The 23,112-nt window shown below is 43.1% G+C and overlaps 1 protein-coding gene across 1 annotated transcript in view; it reads left to right on the plus strand.

The window, feature by feature from the left end:
* The first annotated feature begins 299 nt into the window (after positions 1-299).
* LOC122943262 (malate synthase-like) overlaps positions 300-23,112 on the plus strand; it is a 40,721-nt gene continuing 17,908 nt past the window's right edge. Inside the window, exons 1-13 of the mRNA XM_044300856.1 lie at positions 300-362; positions 1,698-1,826; positions 4,371-4,589; positions 5,256-5,346; positions 5,431-5,507; positions 6,565-6,675; positions 10,552-10,611; positions 11,782-11,938; positions 13,304-13,502; positions 17,664-17,742; positions 20,684-20,773; positions 20,959-21,031; positions 21,115-21,182. Of these exons, the coding sequence (XP_044156791.1) occupies positions 1,701-1,826; positions 4,371-4,589; positions 5,256-5,346; positions 5,431-5,507; positions 6,565-6,675; positions 10,552-10,611; positions 11,782-11,938; positions 13,304-13,502; positions 17,664-17,742; positions 20,684-20,773; positions 20,959-21,031; positions 21,115-21,182 (1,350 nt within the window). The 5' untranslated portion in view covers positions 300-362; positions 1,698-1,700. The remainder of the gene's footprint in view (positions 363-1,697; positions 1,827-4,370; positions 4,590-5,255; positions 5,347-5,430; positions 5,508-6,564; positions 6,676-10,551; positions 10,612-11,781; positions 11,939-13,303; positions 13,503-17,663; positions 17,743-20,683; positions 20,774-20,958; positions 21,032-21,114; positions 21,183-23,112) is intronic.

Here is a 23,112-nt window from a genome sequence, read left to right on the forward strand (position 1 = left end):
GATGGAGAGATAGTATTATATGTACAAACACAAAATTGGCCGTGATGCTTCTTTAATACTTTATCCTAGACAATCCTAATAAAAAATGTTATCAAAGTGCTTGGTGCACCACACGCCCCAACATCTGTGCACCTTGGAGGAAATGAAGCACGCTACACTAGCTCTTTAGATTGCTGTAGTCTTACTGACGGCGCTTATCTCTTATCCCTGTGAGACTATTATTGTCCACATTTTGGTAATGCAGTAGAAAGTTTGAACTCGCAGATCAAAGTCTGAGGACATTACTGTTAAATATTGATGGAAGTCCTTAGGCTTCACACTGCTGGAATAACATCGGGCCCGCTACTTCCTCAGGAAACGTTGTAAGTATCTACCTAATAATCACTTTATAACCCGTCCAGAGTGTTTCCACTGATAGCAGCATAAGCTACGCTTCAGACCTTTTATCTTTCGAGTATTCAAGTTCTTCCTGTTATATACAGCAAGCCATATTTTTTAAAGTGGTTTTCCCATTACAAGAACTTATCCCCTAGCCACAGGCAAAGCTTATACTCCAGGATCTGATGAGGCGGTGCACGACACAGGGCTTTAGTGAACACCACATAAGGGCACAACATATCATCATCTGTGAGGCAGTTTTATGGATTTAAAAAGCCACAAATTGTGCAAAATGTTAACTTTTTAGGCTGTTTATGCCAAAAGTCGAAAATGTTGAAGTGCTTTATCGGAAGATAAACTTGGTGAAAGAAGATGGAGCAAATTTCATTTTTCCAAATTCCTTGAGTCATGTGCTTTTCAATAAATTGCTACAAATCACTACACCTGTATTTTATAGACTGGGTAGGAAACACAGTCTTAGGCCTCATGCACACCAACGTGTACCGGCCGTTCCGTGCATTGGGGACCGCAATTTGCGGTGTCCAATGCACGGGCACCATCCATGCGGTTGCCGAAGATGGATCCAGACCCATTCAACTTGAATGCGGAGGCACAGAGAGAAACCCCACGGAAGCACTCCGTAGTGGCACGTGTCTTCTCTTCATACAGCTGATCATGGGGGGTGGCGGCTGTCGGACCCCAGCCAATCTGATAGGTCAGTGATGGCAAACCTTTTACAGACCGAGTGCCCAAACTGCAACATAAACCCACTTATTTATCGCAAAGTGCCAACACAGCAATTTACCCCGAATACTACAGTCCAATATAGAATATCTTCCGTGTACTTTATCATTTATTTACAATATCCTGCCTACATTCAGTGCGCTGCCTATGCTGTTCATAGTGCTCCCTGTGCTGCTGAATGGCAGGAAAAATCTAAGGCATATTGATACACCATAGACTTTTTCCAGGGTGTGGGTGCCCACAGAGAGGGCTCTGAGTGCCGCCTCTGGCACCCGTGCCATAGGTTCGCCATCACTGTGATAGGTCATCAATATTAAAAGCCTGGAAAATCTTTTAAGCTGAAGTTAGCCTTAGAGATGGCTAGTTACTAACTGTGGGTGACCTTTTACAATATAGGATAGGTTGTCAACATGTTTGAGGACAAAAATAATCCATAGGTGAAAGGTAATAACCATCTTCCATGCCATACCATTTATGTTTGTCACTGACATGCTACTGAGGTCGGTGTAACTATATATGTATAGTCGGAAGTGGTGTAAATGCTCTAAAATCGAATAATAAAAACTGTTTTCTAGCAAATGGATAATGTGGAACTCAGTGACCCTCCATGTGGCCTGGAAGAAGAGTTTAATGCACTGCTCACACCAGATGCCATCCATTTTCTGGCTCAGCTCACTTCTGCATTCAGTATCGATGTTGACAAGGTGAGTCATTTCATTGCTACCACATATGTATTCGTAGCTCAATATATAAGGTCTTTATGCAAACATTTGCACAGAATAATGTTCCTCCCACTGCACATTATAGCAATATTTGTCCTCCATGCTGAGATCATAGTAGGGAGTGCTACACGTCCTGTTTTTGATATTCAGTTTTTGACTGACATGAAGCACCTTCTTCCTCTGCAAAAAGAGGACCTGCAGCAGCTGAGACGTGTATAATGAAGTGAAATCACTCTTGCCCCTACCTTAGCAGCTAGGGTTTATATCATATAGTACTATTTCCCAGTATTTTTTATACTTACAATGCCGAACAGTACTGGCCGATGTACCTCCTCAAACAGTGCCGCCCACACTGCCTTTTAGCTAAAACCCCAATAATAAAAGTCCTCCGAGATTCCCATCCACAGCTGTCCTTATATGCTGTTTGAATCTAGTCCCCGAACAAGGACAGGAATAACGCCTGTCTGAATGGAGCCTTAAAGGGGTTCCTCGGGAATAGGTCATCAATATCAGATCTGTAGGGGTCCAACACCTGCTCCCCCACGATTGGTTGTTTAAGCCTGCTGAGGCACCCGAAACTATACAGTGTACAGAGGTGGAAGCAGAAGGCACCATACACTGTGTAGTAGCTGTACCATGGTCCTGCAGCTCAACTTCCATTTAAATGAAGGGCAGCTGAGCTTCAGTATGCCAGCACCGAAAACCTCACAGTGTATGGGGCCTTCTGCTTCCTCTCCGTACACCATGGCACCATTTTCAGTTCATGTATCCCTTGTTCCCATGGGAGATAAGCACTGCCAATGGTGCCTATAGATTCGTGTAGACATATTTAAGAAAATAATGTGTATGTCCAGGATTAGTAAGGATTTCCAGGGCTGTTGAATCCTCTATTTTTTTTAGCACTCTTACTCCAACCGCCTAATACTGACTCCGACTCCACCACTTTAACTCCACAGCCCTGCTAGTTATTTTAAACTAATAGGGGCCTTAGGTACATAACTTCCATAATTTCCTAGATTCCTATAAAAGTATATATACAGTAATCTATGCATAAAATATGGTAAATTTCTTTATTTTGAAGCTAGAATTCGTGCTCTCCTACAGATACCGATTCCACAGCCCTGTTTCAAGTAGATACTTTACATAGTCAGATTTTCTCTGCTCAACAAGCACAGCGCCGTATATTGTATAGTGGCTGTGATTGGTACTGCAGTTCTGCCCCATGCACTTGAATGGGGCTGAGCTGCGCCTAGGTCACGTGACCAATGAATGTGATGTCACATGGCCTAGGCTAAACTGTGAGAAGTGTATCACTGCCTGAAGAGCGGTTTAAAATCACACAATAAATCTTTATTAACAAGTATTACATAAAAAGGGCGACATATGTATTTCTCTTATTACAGAGGCAGGCATTTGTGGGATAGTGAGAGTAGGATACGGTAGATATTCACCCACTTCCCCATTACCCGTCTCCACACTGTAATTGGGTCAATGTATTCACTGTGGCCCAAACCAGACAGTATTTGTTGATTTATTATGCAGTGTGGGGTACCAGATGACTACCCGCAACACACAAAGCGGGTGTGAGCAGGAGTGTGGTATATTAGTACTCCAACACCTGTCGCTCTGACCGCAAGATGTAGTTTGGACACAGAGGGAATCTCTGTTAAAGCGGGATATTCTCTATGCTGGTCTAGTACAAACAGTTTACTGCCGCACCACAGATAGTGTCTTTTAGGCCCGATTCACAATGGGCTCTTGGATTTAGTGTCTTCTAAATATCGCGTTCTGGGGGTGTTATTAAGCGTGGTGGGATAGCATACTTAGTTAGGAGTGAGTACCTTTGCTGCACCCCTACTTTCGTCCTCTGCAAGCCGATTCATATTGGGCTCCTTTGGCTTTAGTGCCCCTTGATAGCGGCCTGACAATCCCACAAATGCCTGCCTCTGTAATAAGAGAAATCATTGATTCGCCCTTTTGATGTAATACTTGTTAATAAAGATTTATTGTTTTATTTTAAACCGCTCTTCAGGCAGTGATACATATATTAATTAGTGCGGTAAATACTTGCATAATACGTCCGTGAGCCCTTCTATACTGTGAGAAGGAAGCGGCACTACTAAGGAGGCCGGTGCCTTCTCAAACAGCTGATTGTCGGGAGTCCTGGGTGTCTAGAGGATAGGTCAGCAGTATAAAAGTCCGGGAAAACCGCTTTAGGCTTCATTCACACTTCCGCAATTTCGTTCCGCATTTTGCTGAATTCATTTCTATGGGGCAGCACTATGTGCTGCCCGGACACAGAATTGCGGATCCGCACTTCCGTTCCACTAAAAAATAGAACATGTCCTATTCTTGTCTACAATTGCGGACAAGAACAGGGTTATTCTATTAGTGCCGGCAATGTGCGTTCCGCAAAATGCTGTCCCCTGTCCGTGTTTTGCGGACGTGTGAATGGAGCCTTAAAGTCATGTCTCTAGTCAGAAAGCAAAGCAATTGTAAATTGTAAACTTTGTGATATGTTTACAGATCTTGTGGCATCGAACAGCACGAAAAGTTGAGCTTGACATAACTAATAACCGTCCTGATTTTTCGCTGGACACTGCCCATATTAGAAATGACACAAGCTGGAGAGTAGCAGCTGTTCCCCGCAGACTCCAGAACAGACACGTGGATATTGGAGATACAGCACCATACCAAACAGAACGATTCCATAGAGCGCTGATGTCCTCTGCTCAGGGAATACAGGTATAAAATATACATCTTATCCACATGGGATAGGGGGGCTTCCGGTCATTTTTTTTTAGCTAAATTAAAAAAAAAGGTCAGAAAATCAACTAAAAATGAATCTGCAAAATCTTACAGATTGATAAAAAAAAATCATACCAAACACATAAAAACTGTCTGTAAGAACGCAATTACAATGCAGATTCATAAGTTTCTTGATTGAGTCCACGTACTGGCTCACTGGCTATCAGTTAGCGTTTATAGTAGGTAGCAAATAACACAAAGTCTACGTCTTTAGCTGGGTTCACATTTGTATCTCCAGTTCCGTTTTTTTGTGTCATAAGAACAGAAAAAAAATTCAACGATGGCAGTACTGGATCAACCACATCCACTATATGGGTTTCCACTGGGTTTCTGTCATAGTGTCCTTTATTTTACTGGAAAATAAAATCGCCCAGCATCCTGGACAATGTTTTTTTTTCTGGGAAATTTGTCATAAATTGAGACTGAAGCTCCTAATGAAACCTACGGCACAGATGTGAACCTTGCCTATATATGTCACATGTACATACATCATACAGCCTATTCATTGACCAGAAATACAACTGATCATACAAGGTGATTTCTATGTCTGTTGCCTGCGGCTATAAAGCATGTTCCACTTATAAGTCACTTTGGACCACTTAGGTGGATTTTGATGATGGTAACTGTCCGACATTCTACAATCAAATCAAAGGGATTTTTAATGTCTACCAAGTCGTTCATGGCAAGATACCAGGTAATAAAAAAAAGGTGACGTGTCCACCAAGCGGCTGCAGGATGAATATATACAATTACACCATGTTTTACTTTTCACCTGCAGGTTTACCTCCAGTCTCTGAAGCCCCTGTGTTAATGCTGAGACCAAGGGCTTGGAATATGGTAGAGCACAATATGCTGGTAATGTATCACAGTCTGTGGGCCAGATTTATCATTAGCTCAAGTCAAAATAATGGAGTAAAAAAATGTTGCATATTTTTGCGCAATCGCTAAAACTGCACAAAAATTTGCGACTTTTATTGGCTCTGCGCCATGCTCGCCAGTTTTCTGAAAGTGGGCGTGTTTTCTTATGTAAATGAATCTCTAGCTATGGCAGCTATTCTACTGCTTTTTCAAAAAAGAAAGTAAAACAGATGACCAGCACCACTGAGCCACACACCGCAGCCGTAGTTAGGACACCCAGGAGAAACCCAGTCAGAGTTATAGGTGGTGGACAGCGTAAATAAAGTCCAGAATCAAGAACACAAAAAGTCCAAAAGATGCGGCACTCACCATAAAAACAATTGTCTTTACTCCTTCATTAAAAACAGCAGGTAGAAGACGCGGTGCAGGCATAAGGCAACAGCCGTTTCGCGCGACTTTGCACTTTCTCAAGCACGAATCTGTGTGAGACGGCTGTTGCCTTGTGTCTGCACTGTCCCTGTACCAGCTGGTTTTAATGACAAATAAAGACCAGTGTTTTTATAGTGTGTGCCTCATCCTTTAGAAATTTTGTGTTCTTGATTCTGCTGCTTTTTATTACAGCCTTTTTGACTTTGGCTATTAGTTGTGTACTTTCAAGCACTTAAAATTTTAAACTTTAAAAAATATAAGTTTTTTAAATACACTTTGCAGGATTGAAATTGCAACACCAAGAGGCAAAGGATGTGGAATTATGGACATCACAGGGTCGACAGACATGTTAATAATATGCAGATCATCCCACAAGACTTGATCCGATTTTCAAGGTTTCTTGTTGCTTTCAGTCTGGCTTTTATGCCCCTCCCAAATGCCACAGTTTGGAGCTGGGTGTTTGAAAACTTAATTATCTGAAGATCTTAGCGACACCTGCAACTTCCTCGATTTTCGTAACCTTGAGGCTTGTCCTCCTTGGTGCTGCAATTTCAATGGTGAGGAGCGTTTTTAAGATGTGGACAGATGCAGAGTTATCCAATGATACCTGTTGATTTCATCACAGGTAAATGGCAGGGAGATCCCAGGCCCTCTCTTTGATTATGGTCTACTTATGTACCACACCGGGAGAAGACTTTACAAAAGTGAATCCGGGCCCTTTTTCTATTTATCAAAGGTAGGTGACATTGTGACTTTTCTCATTGGGTGGTTTCATACAAAGCATTTGTAGGAAAAACGCAGTTGTATCTGGAGCATTTTTAATGGCATCGCAAGTCTTGCTGAAATTGGCAGATTCAGACCAGTGTTAATCCAATGTGTGGGGACACCTATACTGCAGCCAGATCTAAAATAGTCAATACAATTGTGAGAATTACATGAGGAGGGAGAGAATACATGTGTGGACACCTACGCTGCTGCCAGATTAGATGTATTACTTGAGGAGGGGGGAGATTACGTGTGTGGACACCTACACTGCGGCCAGATTAGATGTATTACATGAGAAGGGGCGAGATTACGTGTGTGGACACCTATACTGCGGCCAGATTAGATGTATCACATGAGGAGGGGGGAGAATACATGTGTGGACACCTACACTACGGCCAGATTAGATGTATTACATGAGGAGGGGGGAGATTCTGTGTGTGGACACCTACACTGCGGCCAGATTAGATGTATTACATGAGGAGGGGGGAGATTCTGTGTGTGGACACCTATACTGCGGCCAGATTAGATGTATTACATGAGGAGGGGGGAGATTCTGTGTGTGGACACCTATACTGCGGCCAGATTAGATGTATTACATGAGGAGGGGGGAGATTCTGTGTGTGGACACCTACACTGCGGCCAGATTAGATGTATTACATGAGGAGGGGGGAGAATACATGTGTGGACACCTACGCTGCTGCCAGATTAGATGTATTACATGAGGAGGGGGGAGATTCTGTGTGTGGACACCTATACTGCGGACAGATTAGATGTATTACATGAGGAGGGGGGAGATTACGTGTGTGGACACCTATACTGCGGCCAGATTAGATGTATTACATGAGGAGGGGGGAGATTCTGTGTGTGGACACCTACACTGCGGCCAGATTAGATGTATTACATAAGGAGGAGGGAGATTCTGTGTGTGGACACCTATACTGCGGACAGATTAGATGTATTACATGAGGAGGGGGGAGATTACGTGTGTGGACACCTATACTGCGGCCAGATTAGATGTATTACATGAGGAGGGGGGAGATTCTGTGTGTGGACACCTACACTGCGGCCAGATTAGATGTATTACATAAGGAGGAGGGAGATTCTGTGTGTGGACACCTATACTGCGGCCAGATTAGATGTATTACATGAGGAGGGGGGGAGATTCTGTGTGTGGACACCTACACTGCGGCCAGATTAGATGTATTACATGAGGAGGGGGGAGATTCTGTGTGTGGACACCTATACTGCGGCCAGATTAGATGTATCACATGAGGAGGGGGGGGAGATTCTGTGTGTGGACACCTATACTGCAGCCAGATTAGATGTATTACATGAGGAGGGGGGAGATTCTGTGTGTGGACACCTATACTGCGGCCAGATTAGATGTATCACATGAGGAGGGGGAGATTACGTGTGTGGACACCTATACTGCGGCCAGATTAGATGTATTACATGAGGAGGGGGGAGATTACGTGTGTGGACACCTACACTGCGGCCAGATTAGATGTATTACATGAGGAGGGGGGAGATTCTGTGTGTGGACACCTACACTGCGGCCAGATTAGATGTATTACATGAGGAGGGGGAGATTCTGTGTGTGGACACCTACACTGCGGCCAGATTAGATGTATTACATGAGGAGGGGGCAGATTCTGTGTGTGGACACCTATACTGCGGCCAGATTAGATGTTTCACATGAGGAGGGGGAGATTACGTGTGTGGACACCTAATCTGGCCGCAGTATAGGTGTCCACACACGTAATCTCCCCCTCCTCATGTGAAACATCTAATCTGGCCGCAGTATAGGTGTCCACACACAGAATCTGCCCCCTCCTCATGTAATACATCTAATCTGGCCGCAGTATAGGTGTCCACACACAGAATCTCCCCCCTCCTCATGTAATACATCTAATCTGGCCGCAGTATAGGTGTCCACACACGTAATCTCGCCCCTTCTCATGTAATACATCTAATCTGTCTGCAGTATAGGTGTCCACACACGTAATCTCCCCCCTCCTCATGTAATACATCTAATCTGGCCGCAGTATAGGTGTCCACACACGTAATCTCGCCCCTTCTCATGTAATACATCTAATCTGTCTGCAGTATAGGTGTCCACACACGTAATCTCCCCCTCCTCATGTGATACATCTAATCTGGCTGCAGTATAGGTGTCCACACACGTAATCTCCCCCCTCCTCATGTAATACATCCAATTTGTCTGCAGTATAGGTGTCCACACACAGAATCTCCCCCCTCCTCATTTAATACATCTAATCTGGCCGCAGTATAGATGTATTAAATGAGGAGGGGGGAGATTCTGTGTGTGGACACCTATACTGCAGACAAATTAGATGTATTACATGAGGAGGGGGGAGATTACGTGTGTGGACACCTATACTGCAGACAGATTAGATGTATCACATGAGGAGGGGGAGATTACGTGTGTGGACACCTATACTGCAGACAGATTAGATGTATTACATGAGAAGGGGCGAGATTACGTGTGTGGACACCTATACTGCGGCCAGATTAGATGTATTACATGAGGAGGGGGGAGATTACGTGTGTGGACACCTATACTGCAGACAGATTAGATGTATTACATGAGAAGGGGCGAGATTACGTGTGTGGACACCTATACTGCGGCCAGATTAGATGTATTACATGAGGAGGGGGGAGATTGTGTGTGTGGACACCTACACTGCGGCCAGATTAGATGTATTACATGAGGAGGGGGAGATTACGTGTGTGGACACCTATACTGCGGCCAGATTAGATGTATTAAATGAGGAGGGGGGAGATTCTGTGTGTGGACACCTATACTGCAGACAAATTAGATGTATTACATGAGAAGGGGCGAGATTACGTGTGTGGACACCTATACTGCGGCCAGATTAGATGTATCACATGAGGAGGGGGGAGATTCTGTGTGTGGACACCTATACTGCGGCCAGATTAGATTTATTACATGAGGAGGGGGGAGATTACGTGTGTGGACACCTATACTGCGGCCAGATTAGATGTATTACATGAGGAGGGGGGAGATTACGTGTGTGGACACCTATACTGCGGCCAGATTAGATGTATCACATGAGGAGGGGGGAGATTACGTGTGTGGACACCTATACTGCGGCCAGATTAGATGTATCACATGAGGAGGGGGGAGATTACGTGTGTGGACACCTATACTGTGGCCAGATTAGATGTATCACATGGGGAGGGGGGAGATTACGTGTGTGGACACCTATACTGTGGCCAGATTAGATGTATCACATGAGGAGGGGGGAGATTACGTGTGTGGACACCTATACTGCGGCCATATTAGATGTATTACATGAGGAGAGGGGAGATTACGTGTGTGGACACCTATACTGTGGCCAGATTAGATGTATTACATGAGGAGGGGGAAGATTACGTGTGTGGACACCTATACTGTGGCCAGATTAGATGTATCACATGAGGAGGGGGGAGATTACGTGTGTGGACACCTATACTGCGGCCATATTAGATGTATTACATGAGGAGAGGGGAGATTACGTGTGTGGACACCTATACTGTGGCCAGATTAGATGTATCACATGAGGAGGGGGGAGATTACGTGTGTGGACACCTATACTGCGGCCATATTAGATGTATTACATGAGGAGAGGGGAGATTACGTGTGTGGACACCTATACTGTGGCCAGATTAGATGTATTACATGAGGAGGGGGGAAATCTTTCTCATAATGTTGAAATAATGAAAGTAAGAGCCAAACCATTGACCTCTGGATTATCATCTACAGGGCAAAGGAATGATTCAAAAATGTGGTGATTACCAATTTTATTTACATATTTTCTTCCAGGTAGAAAGCTTTCTGGAGGCCAAACTCTGGAATCAGATATTTGTCTGGACAGAAGAAAAGGTGATGTGGTGAACTTGTGAATCATGTTATGGGCACATTCTCCCCATATGGAATCAGGGTCATAAAAGAAGAGAAGCCCATGCTGTACACAAACTCAAGGGTTAAAATCACAATTAAAAGGGTTCCCCGGGATTTTTTATGGATAGGTCATCAGTATCTGATTGGTGGGGGTCTGACACCCGGGACCCCTGCTGATCAGCTTTTTTGAGAAGATACCGGCGCTCCTGGGACATGTGTTGTCACTCGGCCTTGGGAAAGCAGAGAGAAGTGCTCACAGGAGTGCCAGTGCTTTATCAAACAGCTGATCGGCAGGGGTCCTGGGTGTCAGACCCCATGATCAGATACTGATGACCTATTATGAGGATAAGTCATCAGTATAAAAATCTTGGAAAACCCCTTTAAGGGAGTGGTTACCTCTGTTCACACTATATGGATCGATAAAAGCACAAGCTATGTCACTTAGCTTCCAGTCTCTACAGCAAGGTTAGATGTGATCTGAGCAATCCACAGGAGAACTCCATGCCACATTGTACCCACCCAACAAAGGTTTCGGCAAGTGGACAATATGCCCATACACATGCAATATATATACCCAGGTAAATTAACATATGGCTATGCAGAGCCATAGATATTATTAAAAGCAGCTGTAGCTATATTCAAAAAACATACACAATTGACGGGACAAATGCTTATGTATTGAGGGGAACACTGAATATTTTGTGGGTGAGTAATTGATAGTAGATGATGGGGCGAATCAAAAAATACATTTTACCAATAGGCCATTTTCTGACTGTACATTTAATGGTTATATAGGAAGAGATATTGCTTATACTGACAAATTGATTGGTATTGGATCTTTGTAGAGGACACCATGTCACCACGCCAATGACATGTCTTTTCTACTAAATATTTGTATTCTGCAGGTATTAACAGAATTTTCCGTGCCAATTTTATACTTTTAGAGTGTGTAGGGACACCCAGTTGTCAATGTATTCTTATATTTGTAGGAGGAATAACAAAGAAACGACACAATGCAGTGTTTTAAAAAAGATCATCCATAATTTTAGTTTTTTTTAAGAAGAATATGAGTATAACAGTCAGGTCCTGTGTAAATGCATTAGCCAAGCAGTAAACTGGCTAACACACATGTGTTTCTTCTTAACCACATAGTTAGGTTTACCACTCGGAAGCATTAAAGCCACTGTGCTGATTGAGAATGTACTGGCATCATTTGAGATGGAAGAAATCCTCTATGAGCTGAAGGACCACTCTGCTGGTTTGAACTGTGGCATTTGGGATTACTCCGCCTCCTTCGTCAATAAGTTTGGTAAGTTTGGAATGAAAAAGTTAGAACCTACGAAAGATAAACCCCAAAATATAAATTCTTTCTCTTTTTTTCCATTCTGTGTTCTTTTAGCATCAGAAAGGAGGAAAGAGTACTAGAAAATGCGCTGTTACACCCCAACTAAAGTAATATTCCACCATTGCATTGCAGAGAGCTAAAGCAGTGCCCTAGTGGGGTCTAGCACAGACCAAATCTATTGATGGTGCTAACTTAACCCCTTAAAGAGGACCATGTCTGGTTTAGTAGCTTCATGCATTCCCTACGCATTCCCCACGTAATAACAATTCTGGGGCATCTATTCTTATGGCTCTATGTTGTACCATTCCTTTATTATTTCTACTAGAAGTTATGAATGAATTGCTAGCAGTCTGCAGTAAGGGTACAGAGGGGTGGTAACTAGGGATGAGTTAATCAATTTCATATAATACATCCGAAGTCGATTCGCATAAAACTTCGTTAGAATACTGTACGCAGCAAGCTCTCCGTACAGTATTAGAATGTATTGGCTCCGATGAGCCGAAGTTATTACTTTGCGAAGTCTCGCGAGACTTCGGGTAATACCTTCAAAAATGTATTTCTACTGTTAAAAACCTTTTACCGAACTCGGGTTCGGTTCCAAGGTACAGGTCCAAGAACAGTTAAGTACTTTTCCCACAGCCAAAGCTGAACTCGGGCAAAACAATTAGGTGGCTAAAAGGGTTTTCTGGATGGCCTATCCTCATGATCGGTGGGAGTCGACTCCCAGGACCCCGCTGATCAGCTTTTCTTCAGTAGCTCTGGCGCTAGAAGTCAGCTTCTGAATTACACAGCTCAGTGTATTGCGTAGTGGAGGGAGCTGGTTACTGCAGCGCTGCTCCCATTAAAGTAAATGCAGCCACTAGACAATGGACTGAGCTGTGCAGTTAGGGTGCTAGACCTACTCCTGAACAGCTGAACGCCAGGGTAACAGACCGCTGACTATCAGATATTGATAGACTATCCCGAGGATAGGCATCAATATAAAGTAAAAATATATAATTAAAAAATAATAATTATATATATATATATATATATGTACTGGAATATCCCTTTAACTCAAACATCTTCTGGCAATTAGTTAGAAGTCATTAACACAAAGCTTCGGCCACACGGCCAGGTTTCTGCTTACAGTTTTGAAGCCAAAATCAGGAGTGAATTCAAAAAAGAGAAGTTGTATCTGTTCTGTATATTCTTTCCCCTTTTATGATCCACTCCTGATTTTAGTTTTCAAAACTGCATGCAGAAACCTGACCTTGTGGCTGTACCCTTACTTTTCCTGGGACCTGTACTTAATTTTATATTGTTTGTTTCCATATTACTTAATTTTAGGACATCGGCCTGAATTTTTGTTGCCAGATCGCAGTAAGTATGTGAACATGGAGAAGCATTTTCTTAAAAGTTACATGGATTTGTTAGTGCAAACATGCCATCGAAGAGAAGCCTTAGCTACCGGGGGAATGGCTGCCCATCTTCTGCCCAAAGACAAAGAGAGTGCAGAGTATCAGAGTGTTACTGCAGCTGTTACACGGTAAGCTGGGAGAATATGTATAAAATCTAACCATGTAATTAATTCAGATACAAGCCTACTGTAATTATGTTCTAATTATTGATTTAAAGAGGGTTTTCCCATCTCAGACAATGGGGGCATATCGCTAGGATATGCCCCCATTGTCTGATAGGTGCGGGTCACACCGCTGGGACCCGCACCTACAATGAGAACGGAGCCGGAAAATGAACGGAGGGCGCATCTGCGCATGCGCAGCCGCCCTTTATTCATTTCTATGGGGCTGCTGAAAATAGCCGAGCGCCGTCTACTCCATAGAAATAAATGGGAGCATGGGCCGCGCATGCGTGGTGCGCTCCCGATCACTTCTATTCTATGGGAGCTGCGCTTGGTGGAGGCTGGACCCCGGGAAATCCGTGGTCCTCCAGCCACAGAGCTCCCACTTTGTTCTCGTTGTAGGTGCAGGTCCCAGCGGTGGGACCCGCACCTATCAGACAATGAGGGCATATCCTAGCGATATGCCCCCATTGTCTGAGAAGGGAATACCCCTTTAAGACAATGTCTATAATGGGTTTAATTTCTATCAATATATTTCATTGTATATTTGCCAAATCACCTATGCACTTGACCAGTTAAAAAAACATAACCTGCTAAAGAAAGTTTCTCTCTAGCGCTTTCTGCATGGGCTACAGAAAGTAGTTTTAACATATATCCTGTTGTCAGAGAAGTGCCTTCCTCCTCCTCGCCCCTCCATCTTAGTCTGGGGACTGACTCTGTGCACTAGCATGAGCTCACAGTCAAAAACAACATTTAGAAAAGGTGGGGGGCTTAACACCAATAAACTCGAATGGACACTCAGAGCACTGTGAAAGAGCTAGAAACTGCAGAATTTCAGCAGATTCTTACAAAACGTCCTCTGTATGTGTGCAGGGATACTAGACAGTACCAGGGCACTGACACTACAGAAAGTGCTAACCAGCTTGGCCAGGTCCCTGAATTTCAGGTTTGCTTATATAGGCAGGAAGGATTTCTCACTGTCTACCTAGCCAAAGCTGACATTCATTAGTGTGGAAAAGTGGCATTACAAGTCTTGTGGAGCTCTACACACTATCATTATTATTATTAATTTATTATTATTATAATAATGTTAACATTTCATTGTTCAAGTAACCCAGCTTTCCTAAGAGCCTGAAAGACAAATCTGCCTAGCTATGGCACTATTTAGGAGTGGGGAGGGGGATTTATCATGGTAGATTTAGTATTCTGCAGTCTTTATTACAGCTCCACATGGTGGTAACCAGCTTTCTCAAGACTCTGGAAGGCAAATCTGCCTAGCTATAGCACTATTTAGGAGTGGGGAGGAGGATTTGCCTTGGTAGATTTTGTATTCTGGAACCTCTATTACAGCTCCACAATGTGGTAACCCAGGTTTCCCAGGACCTTGAAAGGCAAATCTGTCTAGCTATGGCACTATTTGGGAGTGAGGACAATAATTTGTCTGGGTAGATTTAGTATTCTCCAGTCTCCTTTTTAGCTCTACATGATTATAACCCCCTTTTCCTGGAAGTTGAAAGGCAAATCTGCCTAGCTATGGCAATGTTTAGGAGTTTGTCTTGGTAGATTTAGTATTCTGTAGTCTATAACAGTTCCACATCATTTTGACCCAGCTTTCCCAGGAACCTTAAAGAGGACCTTTCTTGGGTCCAGACTTTATAAACTAAGTATCAGGGTATGTAGGGCATACAGCGGGGATCTAATAGCGCTTACTATTTTTTTCTGGGGGCGCTGCTTTGTTCACCCGCTGTGGCCCCCGTTAAATTCTCCCGCCCCTTATGCTAATTTTCACATTGGTACAGGGAGGAGGAGACTACCCTGTTTCTCAATGGGAGTCTCCTTCTCCCTGGCTGTGACGCTCTCCGCTGCGATTGGACAGCTCACAGTCAGGGAGAAGGAGACGCCCATTGAAAAACAGGGCAGTCTCCTCCTCCCTGTACAGATGCAAAAATTAGCATACAGGGCGGGAGAATTTAACGGGGGCCACAGCGGGCAAACAGAGCGGCGCCCAGAAACTATTAGAGCGTTATTAGATCCCCGCTGTATGCCCTACATACCCTGATACTTCGTTTATAAAGTCGGGACCCATGAAAGGTCCTCTTTAAATATAAATATGCATAGCTATGGCACTAATTGAAAGTGCAGAGAACGATTTATTTAGGTAGACTTAGTATTCAGCAGCTCAGCATGATGTGTTACCCAGTTTCCCAGCACCCTGATTAACAAAGCTGTCCAACTATGCTACAGTGTGGATGATTTGTGACAGGAATTCTTACTCAGCTTTTCCAGGCCCCTGGCTAGCAAATCCAGCTAGGTATTCTACAATACTTGGGATTTACCAATTCACAAATAGACTGATCTGGCATTCTGAGGTCTGGGAAAGCTGGGTAACAATTTCCATAGTACAGGGATGGGAGCATACATAATCTCTTGTCACCAATACAGCTGTACAGTGTTGTCACCAAGCTTTTGTAGCTTTTCCCCATCATTCTACACTCAATACCCCATAATGAGAACGTGAAAACAGACTGTTCAAGATCTTTGCTAATTTATTGAAAAGGAAAAACTAAAATATTGCATTGACCTAAGTATTCAGACCCCTTAACAGTACTTAGTTGAATCACCTTCGGTAGCGATTGCAGCCTCCAATCTTGGGTATGATGTCACAAGTTTTGCACACCTGGATATGGGGATTTTCTGCCATTCTTCTCTGCAGATCCTCCCAAGCCCTGTCTGGTTGTATGGGGACCTTCGGTGGACTGCCACTCAAGGACAGTCTGAGTTGTCCCTAAGCCACTGCTGTGTTATCCTAGCTGTCTGCTTAGGCTTAGTCTTGTTCGGACCTGAACCTTCAGCCAAGTCTGAGGTCCAGAGCACTCTGGATCAGGCTTTCATTAAAAGGGTTGTCTGCTTTATTTATATTGATGATCTATCCTCAGGATAGGTCATCAATACCAGATCGGTGGAGGTCGGACTCTCGGCAGCCCTTCTGATCAACAGTTTAAAAAGAAGGCTGCGCTCCTGCGAGTGCTGCCTTCTCTTCAATATTTACCTGCTCGCCCGTCACAACCGCAGTGGTGAGCAGGTGTAATTACACCTAAGCCATCCCATTTACTTTAATGGGACAGCTCTGTAATATTGAATAGGAAGGAGCTGTCCCATTGAAGTGATTGGGACAGCTTAGGTATATTTACACCTGCTCACTGCTGCGGTTGCGACGGCAACCAGGTAAACAATGAATTTGAGGCCTATCCTTAGGGTAGATGAACAGTATAAATAAAGTGGACAGAATATCTCTGTACTTTGCGTCATTCAGCTGTTCCTCAATGCTGACCAATCTCCCTGTCCCAGCCGCTGAAACCCCCCCCCCCCACAGTATGATGCTGCCACCCCCATACTTCACTGTAGGTATGGTATTGGGCAAGTAATGAGCAGTGCCGGGTTTCCACCAGATAAGACTCATAGCCAAGGGTCTGAATACGTATTTCTATGCAAAATTTGATTTATTTTATTTTTTCCCTTTATGTTTTCACGTTCTTATTATGGGGTATCGAGTGCAGAATAATTGGGGAAAAACTTGATATTTGATAAGGCTGCAACATAACAATGTGAAAGTGAAAGGTTCTGAAGAGTTTCTGAATGCATTGTATATAATATATTTGGTACTATGGCTGGCACTGTTACCAAATCTCTTTTGTGCTATTAGTAACTAGAAGATTCCTTCCAACACAATGGCACACTTGCTGTGTAGACAAAAATTATCTGGACTTAAACCTAGCCCCCTCCTCCTAAACGTCTTGGCTCACGTGCACTAGCATCAGAGTGAAGAGGGGGAGAAGACATGGCTGCAGCCTGAGAGAATGCCCTGCTTTGCTAGTTTATTTTCCGTGGTCTTCAGTTGTGATATCTAACATCTTGTAGAGAGCCTCAGGAGTTCCAAAGTCTAGAAGCTTTGTAAATGGCTAGAATCTTATATTTTCTACAAAATGGGTATACAAATTACCATGAAAAATATACATTACTTTCTGGATCTGTGATGGTCATTTTATATCCTATTTCTACCTCACAAATAAGATTGTATTTACGGTAGTTACTATATTCATATATTATTCATATAAACATGCATTTCAGGTTAAAGCTGTTTGAAATAAATGCTGGAGTGGATGGATTTATGGTATATGACATTGACCTGGTTGCACCAATGCAAAGGGTAAGACCAGCTAAACTGTCACATCTTGTAATATATTAATGTACATTTTTATCTAATTATTACTGAGTTACAGGAGGCAAGTGTGTCAAGAGCCCCATTTTTTTTATTAGAGTCTTATTGATACAGAAGAGGGCAAATAAGAGTATATTTGTTGCAGAAATTTTGTCTAAAAACCCATTAAATACAACTAAAAGGGATTGTTCCAGCAGGAAGCACATAGATCTCTGCAAGCCCCATTTAGATGTACGGGATCATTTCTGCAATCAATCTGCTGCATGTGAACATACCCTAAGGGCAGTATTACATTTAGCGATGCGGCTAACAATTGTCGGGAGGTGAAGCGTTCCTTGCGATCGCCTGCTCGCTGGTGGAGGAGACCACTGCTATTAAATGCAGTGATCTCCTCCACAGTATGGGGAGGAGCGGTTGTTGAGCCATCACTTGTCCCCATACTGACTAGTTGTTTGCCGGCAGCACATTGGAATTACCAAGCACGATCTGCCGTCAGCAAATCTGGTTTGCCGATGAAAGAGCGTTCGAGTAACTGGTGGAAGTATTACCCTGCCAGGTCATTGCTAACAAGAGTTAGTACGAACGTTCATTAGCAAGGATTGATTAGCAATGATCTGACAGACAATCTGCCAGCGTAATACAGCCCTAAGGGTGCTGGCACACAGTGCAGTTCTGACATGCAGTTAGGATGCCGTTTTCAATTTAGCCAGTTTAGCAGCCGCGATAAACCCTGGTGTTCTGTATAGTGGGAATGATTTAATAAATTTCAGCTAGCCACAATGAAAAACTGCATCCTGAATGCATGTCAGCACCCTAAGCGCTCATGTGCATGCAGGGGCGTAGCTAAAAGCTCATGGGCCCTGGTGCAAGAGTTCAGCTTGGGCCCCCCTTCCCTCAGTGCTTGTTGGAATGGGGCAGGGGAGCACGTGGCCTTCCTGCTGCCTGAGGCAAACATTGAAAGGGCACACCCTCATACCAAATTCTTGACCTAACCCCTTCCCTCCAGCCAGAGGTGTAAATTGACCAGCATGCACTTTCTATAATGCCAGTGTCTTATGTGGCCCCACAAGGGTCTTTGGGCCCCTCAGGCTCCTGGGCCCGGTAGCGACTGCTACCTCTGCACCCCCTATAGCTACGCCCCCCTGTATGCATGGCTGTTTGTAGCTTCATTTTGTACTGTACAGACCTGTAATTACTTTACATTTTCCATATGTCTACTTTATGTGGGCATCATTTTGTAAATGTTTTTTTTTTTTTTTTAAGTTAGATGGATTAGAATTTTAGATGCAATTTTTAAAATTTTTAAGAAAATTTCCAAAACCCACTTTTTTAAGGACCAGGTTCAGTTATAAAGTCACTTTGTGGGGCTTACATGATAGACGCCACCCATAAATGACCCCATTGTAGAAACTACACCCTCAAGTTATTCAAATGTGAGTTTACAAGCGGTGTTAACCCTTTAGGTGTTCCACCAGAATTAAAGGACAATAGAGGAGACATTTCAAAATTTAACTTTTTTGCAGATTTTCCATTTTAATGTATTTTTTTCCTGTAAGGCAGCAAAAGTTAACAGCCTAACAAAACTCAATATTTATAACCCTGATTCTGCAGTTTACAGAAACAGCCCATATGTGGTCGTAAACTGCTGCATGGGCACACGGCAGGGTGCAGAACGGAAGCACGGATCGGAACCCCACAGAGTGCTTCCGTGCTTTCGTTCCGCACCGCATCTCCAGATTTGTGGACCAATTCAAGTGAATTAGTCCGCATCCGTGATGCGGAATGCACACGGCTGGTGCACCGTATATTGCGGACCCGCCTTATGCGGGCCGCAATATGGCCGCGGGAGCACTACAGACGTGTGGATGAGGCCTAAGACTTATAGCAGTCAAACATGGAGAATGGACCTCAAGCAATCCATTAAAACAGAAGTTTATTTTCACACATCTAAAAACATTGCAAATGGCAACAGGAGACGTTTATGCGTTTTGAACAAGGGAGGACTATGTGACTATGAACTGTTCTTAGTGATGTTTTTACACATGTGACATAAACTTGGAGTGCTGGAAAACCATTTTCCTTTTTTGACTACTATGGTTTGTGGTCGCCAACTTGGCAGTGCCCTCCCCGCATCAATATTTTGGCCGGAAGTGGAGACATTAGGTGTTGAGCTCCTTTTATTACAGTTTTTTAATATTTGCATCTTGAAACTATCTAATCTAACTTTTTGCTACCTATTTGTTGGCTTAAACAGAAACAAAGGAATCGGAGCTCATAGTACCAAAAGATAATATATAATTTATTGAAGCATGATAAAATAACATGGATAAAACACATGAATAAATGATGCCATAAACGAGATTTAGAAGCGGAGGACAGAAAAAGGAAAAGACGCCACCCTGGGGGCACAAGCACACGGATCCAAAAGACACGGTACAAAAAAACGTAAAGTACATGAATATCAAATAAGGAGTCAATGCTCAGAGTCATGTACAGTGTGCAGCTGATATATAGTACCTGGTGAGTCACCTGTCAAACGCTAAAACACCTCTGTGTATGTAGTGTAATCTAGTCATTGGTGTGCAGACAGCCCATGCAGTATAGAGCTGTACTGCAGACCAATGAAAAAAAGGGAAAGGATGACAGTAATAACAATGGCCAGAGGGAAACAGCAGGAGACAGGAACTCACCAAAGATAGGAGCCGTGTGCCAGGACGACCAGGGTGGCGCTACCCCAACGCGCGTTTCGGCGTACCTTCGTCAGGGCTTAGTTTACTCCAAAAAAAAGCACCACATTTTTGGTGCATTTTGTGGTGCACAATATCATATTTAAGCCATGTCCTTATTGTGATACATAGGCTTGGTGGTTAGGTTAGATGAGCAGCCTTTTTGTAAGAACAGGTTTTTACTCTGTGAAACTCTTCTTTAGCTTTTCCAGGAGCACACAAGTGGCCCAAACCAGCTACATGTCATTCCATCAGTGAAAATCTCGCAGTCTGATTTACTTATAATGCCTGCTGTAAGTACCAATCACCTGAGTTGTCCAGTTAAACAGTTACGCAATGTCCAAAAAGTGCCACTCCGATTTAGGTCTGTTTTCCTATGCTTTATACAGTGAAGTATGTTCTGATAGTAGAAGTAACCTTTTTCTATATGTAAATTGGCACAACTTTAGATCACAAAAAATATCTGTCTTGTTCTCAGGGAGGTGTCACACTGTTTGGCCTGAAGTATAATATTGCTGTTGGTATACTTTTTATTGATGCCTGGCTTAAAGGTAGATTTTACACATTTTTATATCACCTAAATCGTTTCCCCAGAAGTGATATTGTTCAGTTTTCATATATTTTCATGTGCTAGGGGAAGGCCATTTCTTCTATTGTGGAAAAGTGGAGGACTCGGCAACGGCTGAAATATCTCGATCTCAGGTATGTTATAAAGCTGCAGATACTAACATATGTTACGCATCCAAGTATATCTATAGGAATGAATGGGGTCGCAGTGCGACTTGCTTGTTTACTGCAACTGTGATCTGTGAATCTCAAAAAGTTCATTTGTTTGGCTGCCCTGCTACATTGCAATACTTGGGCGTGACATGGGTGCGCAACCAGTGTCTCACCCAATATCGTCATGTTGCCATACTCTTAAGTGATACCCAGTGCTGACAATATGGACACGTTGCAAAACAGCTAAATAGTTCTTAATCAGAAACAACTTTTTTATATATATGTATATTTTATTATTCATATTAATATTTTATTGTTCATTGTATCAAAACAATACATCATTTTTACAAAAAAATTAAGAAAAATAGTACAAATGAACAAAACCAATATAATCACATAATATAACCGGAAAAGAAAAATAGAAAAGGAATGGCCCCACTGGAGAACAGAGAAACACGCAAGGAGGGGAATAGGAGTAAGAAAAGAAAAAAAGTATTAATATATGGGAAGCTATCCATTATACCATGCATTATAATGTATCTCATAGCTTTTCTCCAGCCAAGTCTTCCATTTTATTATCCACCCCGCTGACAAAGAGGGAGGGATATGTAAAAGTAGCCTTAAATAGAACCTGGCCAGTAACGTGAAGCAGACTAAAAGGTCTCAAAAAGCGGCACATTATGCCACGTTCTAAAGAGATTCAACTACAGATGAGAAACTATCATACTAGCGAACCACACAGACAGCCGTTATCGACAAATGGAAAAAAGAGAGCATCAACAACTTCATCAGTAGGTCACAAAAGAACCCAAACATCTAAAGAACTTGCCTCATTTAAGGTCAATGGTAGCCATGAGAAAGTTGCAAGACAAAAAGAAACATAAAGGCTCATCTTGGATTTACAAAAAAAACATCTAGATGACCTGCATGACTTTTGGGATGATATTCTGTGAACCATAGAGACAAAATGGATTTTTTTTGAAGACATAGGTCCTGGTAAACCAACAGTTAAACATGGTGGTGCTAGTGTATGGTCTGGGGCCACCTGTATCTGCAGGAGCTGGATGACCTGTCAATTGATAAAACCATGAATTCTGCCGTCTGTTGGAAAATCTTGAAGGAGAATGTCTGCCTGTTAGTCCATGACCGAAAGCTCAAGTTCAGTTGGGTTATGCGTCAGGACAATGGGGGTTATTTACAAACAGTTTTATGGCTATTTTTGGCATAACATTGTCACACAGCCCCATTTTTCCGACTTTTTAAACCCCGGTTAAATTGAATGAAAAAAATACTCAATTGGTAGTTGTATAGAAAAACTAAGTCACAGAAGCCAACTACCTAAAACATAACTTTTATTCTTATACTATAAGATCAACAAAGTCCCTCCCTGGGGACTAATCCGAATACAACACAGACAAACAACCAAACAACCGTAAGCGGCCGAGAAGGAGCAGAAGAGGATGCTCTGGTGCTGACAACGGGTACTGGGCAACCATATGGGGTCCCTGGTGTAACCCTAGGGTGTCCCTGATCTTATTCTCTGCCCAGAGATGCCCCCAGATGGTAGAGGCACTCTGTCCCCGTGCCTAAGACTATCTGTCCTTGAAAAAGCCCTTACCACACAGATTGGCCCATATGGATGCCCAGGTCATTCAATGCGTAAATTAAATTCCTAATGGATAATATTGGTCTCCCTTCTAGTCTCGACACGTTTCCCCTATTATAAATAGGTTCATCAGGAGACAATGAAGGTAATCAGGTGGCCCACCCTCAATGCTTGGTGGCCACACACCAATGGTTTAACACACATAAACCAAAATCAAAGAGAAAACAATGAAATAATAACTGGAGCAACCCCAGGATCGCATATATCTGCCAAGGATCTCACAACAATAATGTATTATGACAAATA

The sequence above is a fragment of the Bufo gargarizans genome, chromosome 1, assembly GCF_014858855.1.
Source record: "Bufo gargarizans isolate SCDJY-AF-19 chromosome 1, ASM1485885v1, whole genome shotgun sequence".
Taxonomy (NCBI): Eukaryota; Metazoa; Chordata; class Amphibia; order Anura; family Bufonidae; genus Bufo; species Bufo gargarizans.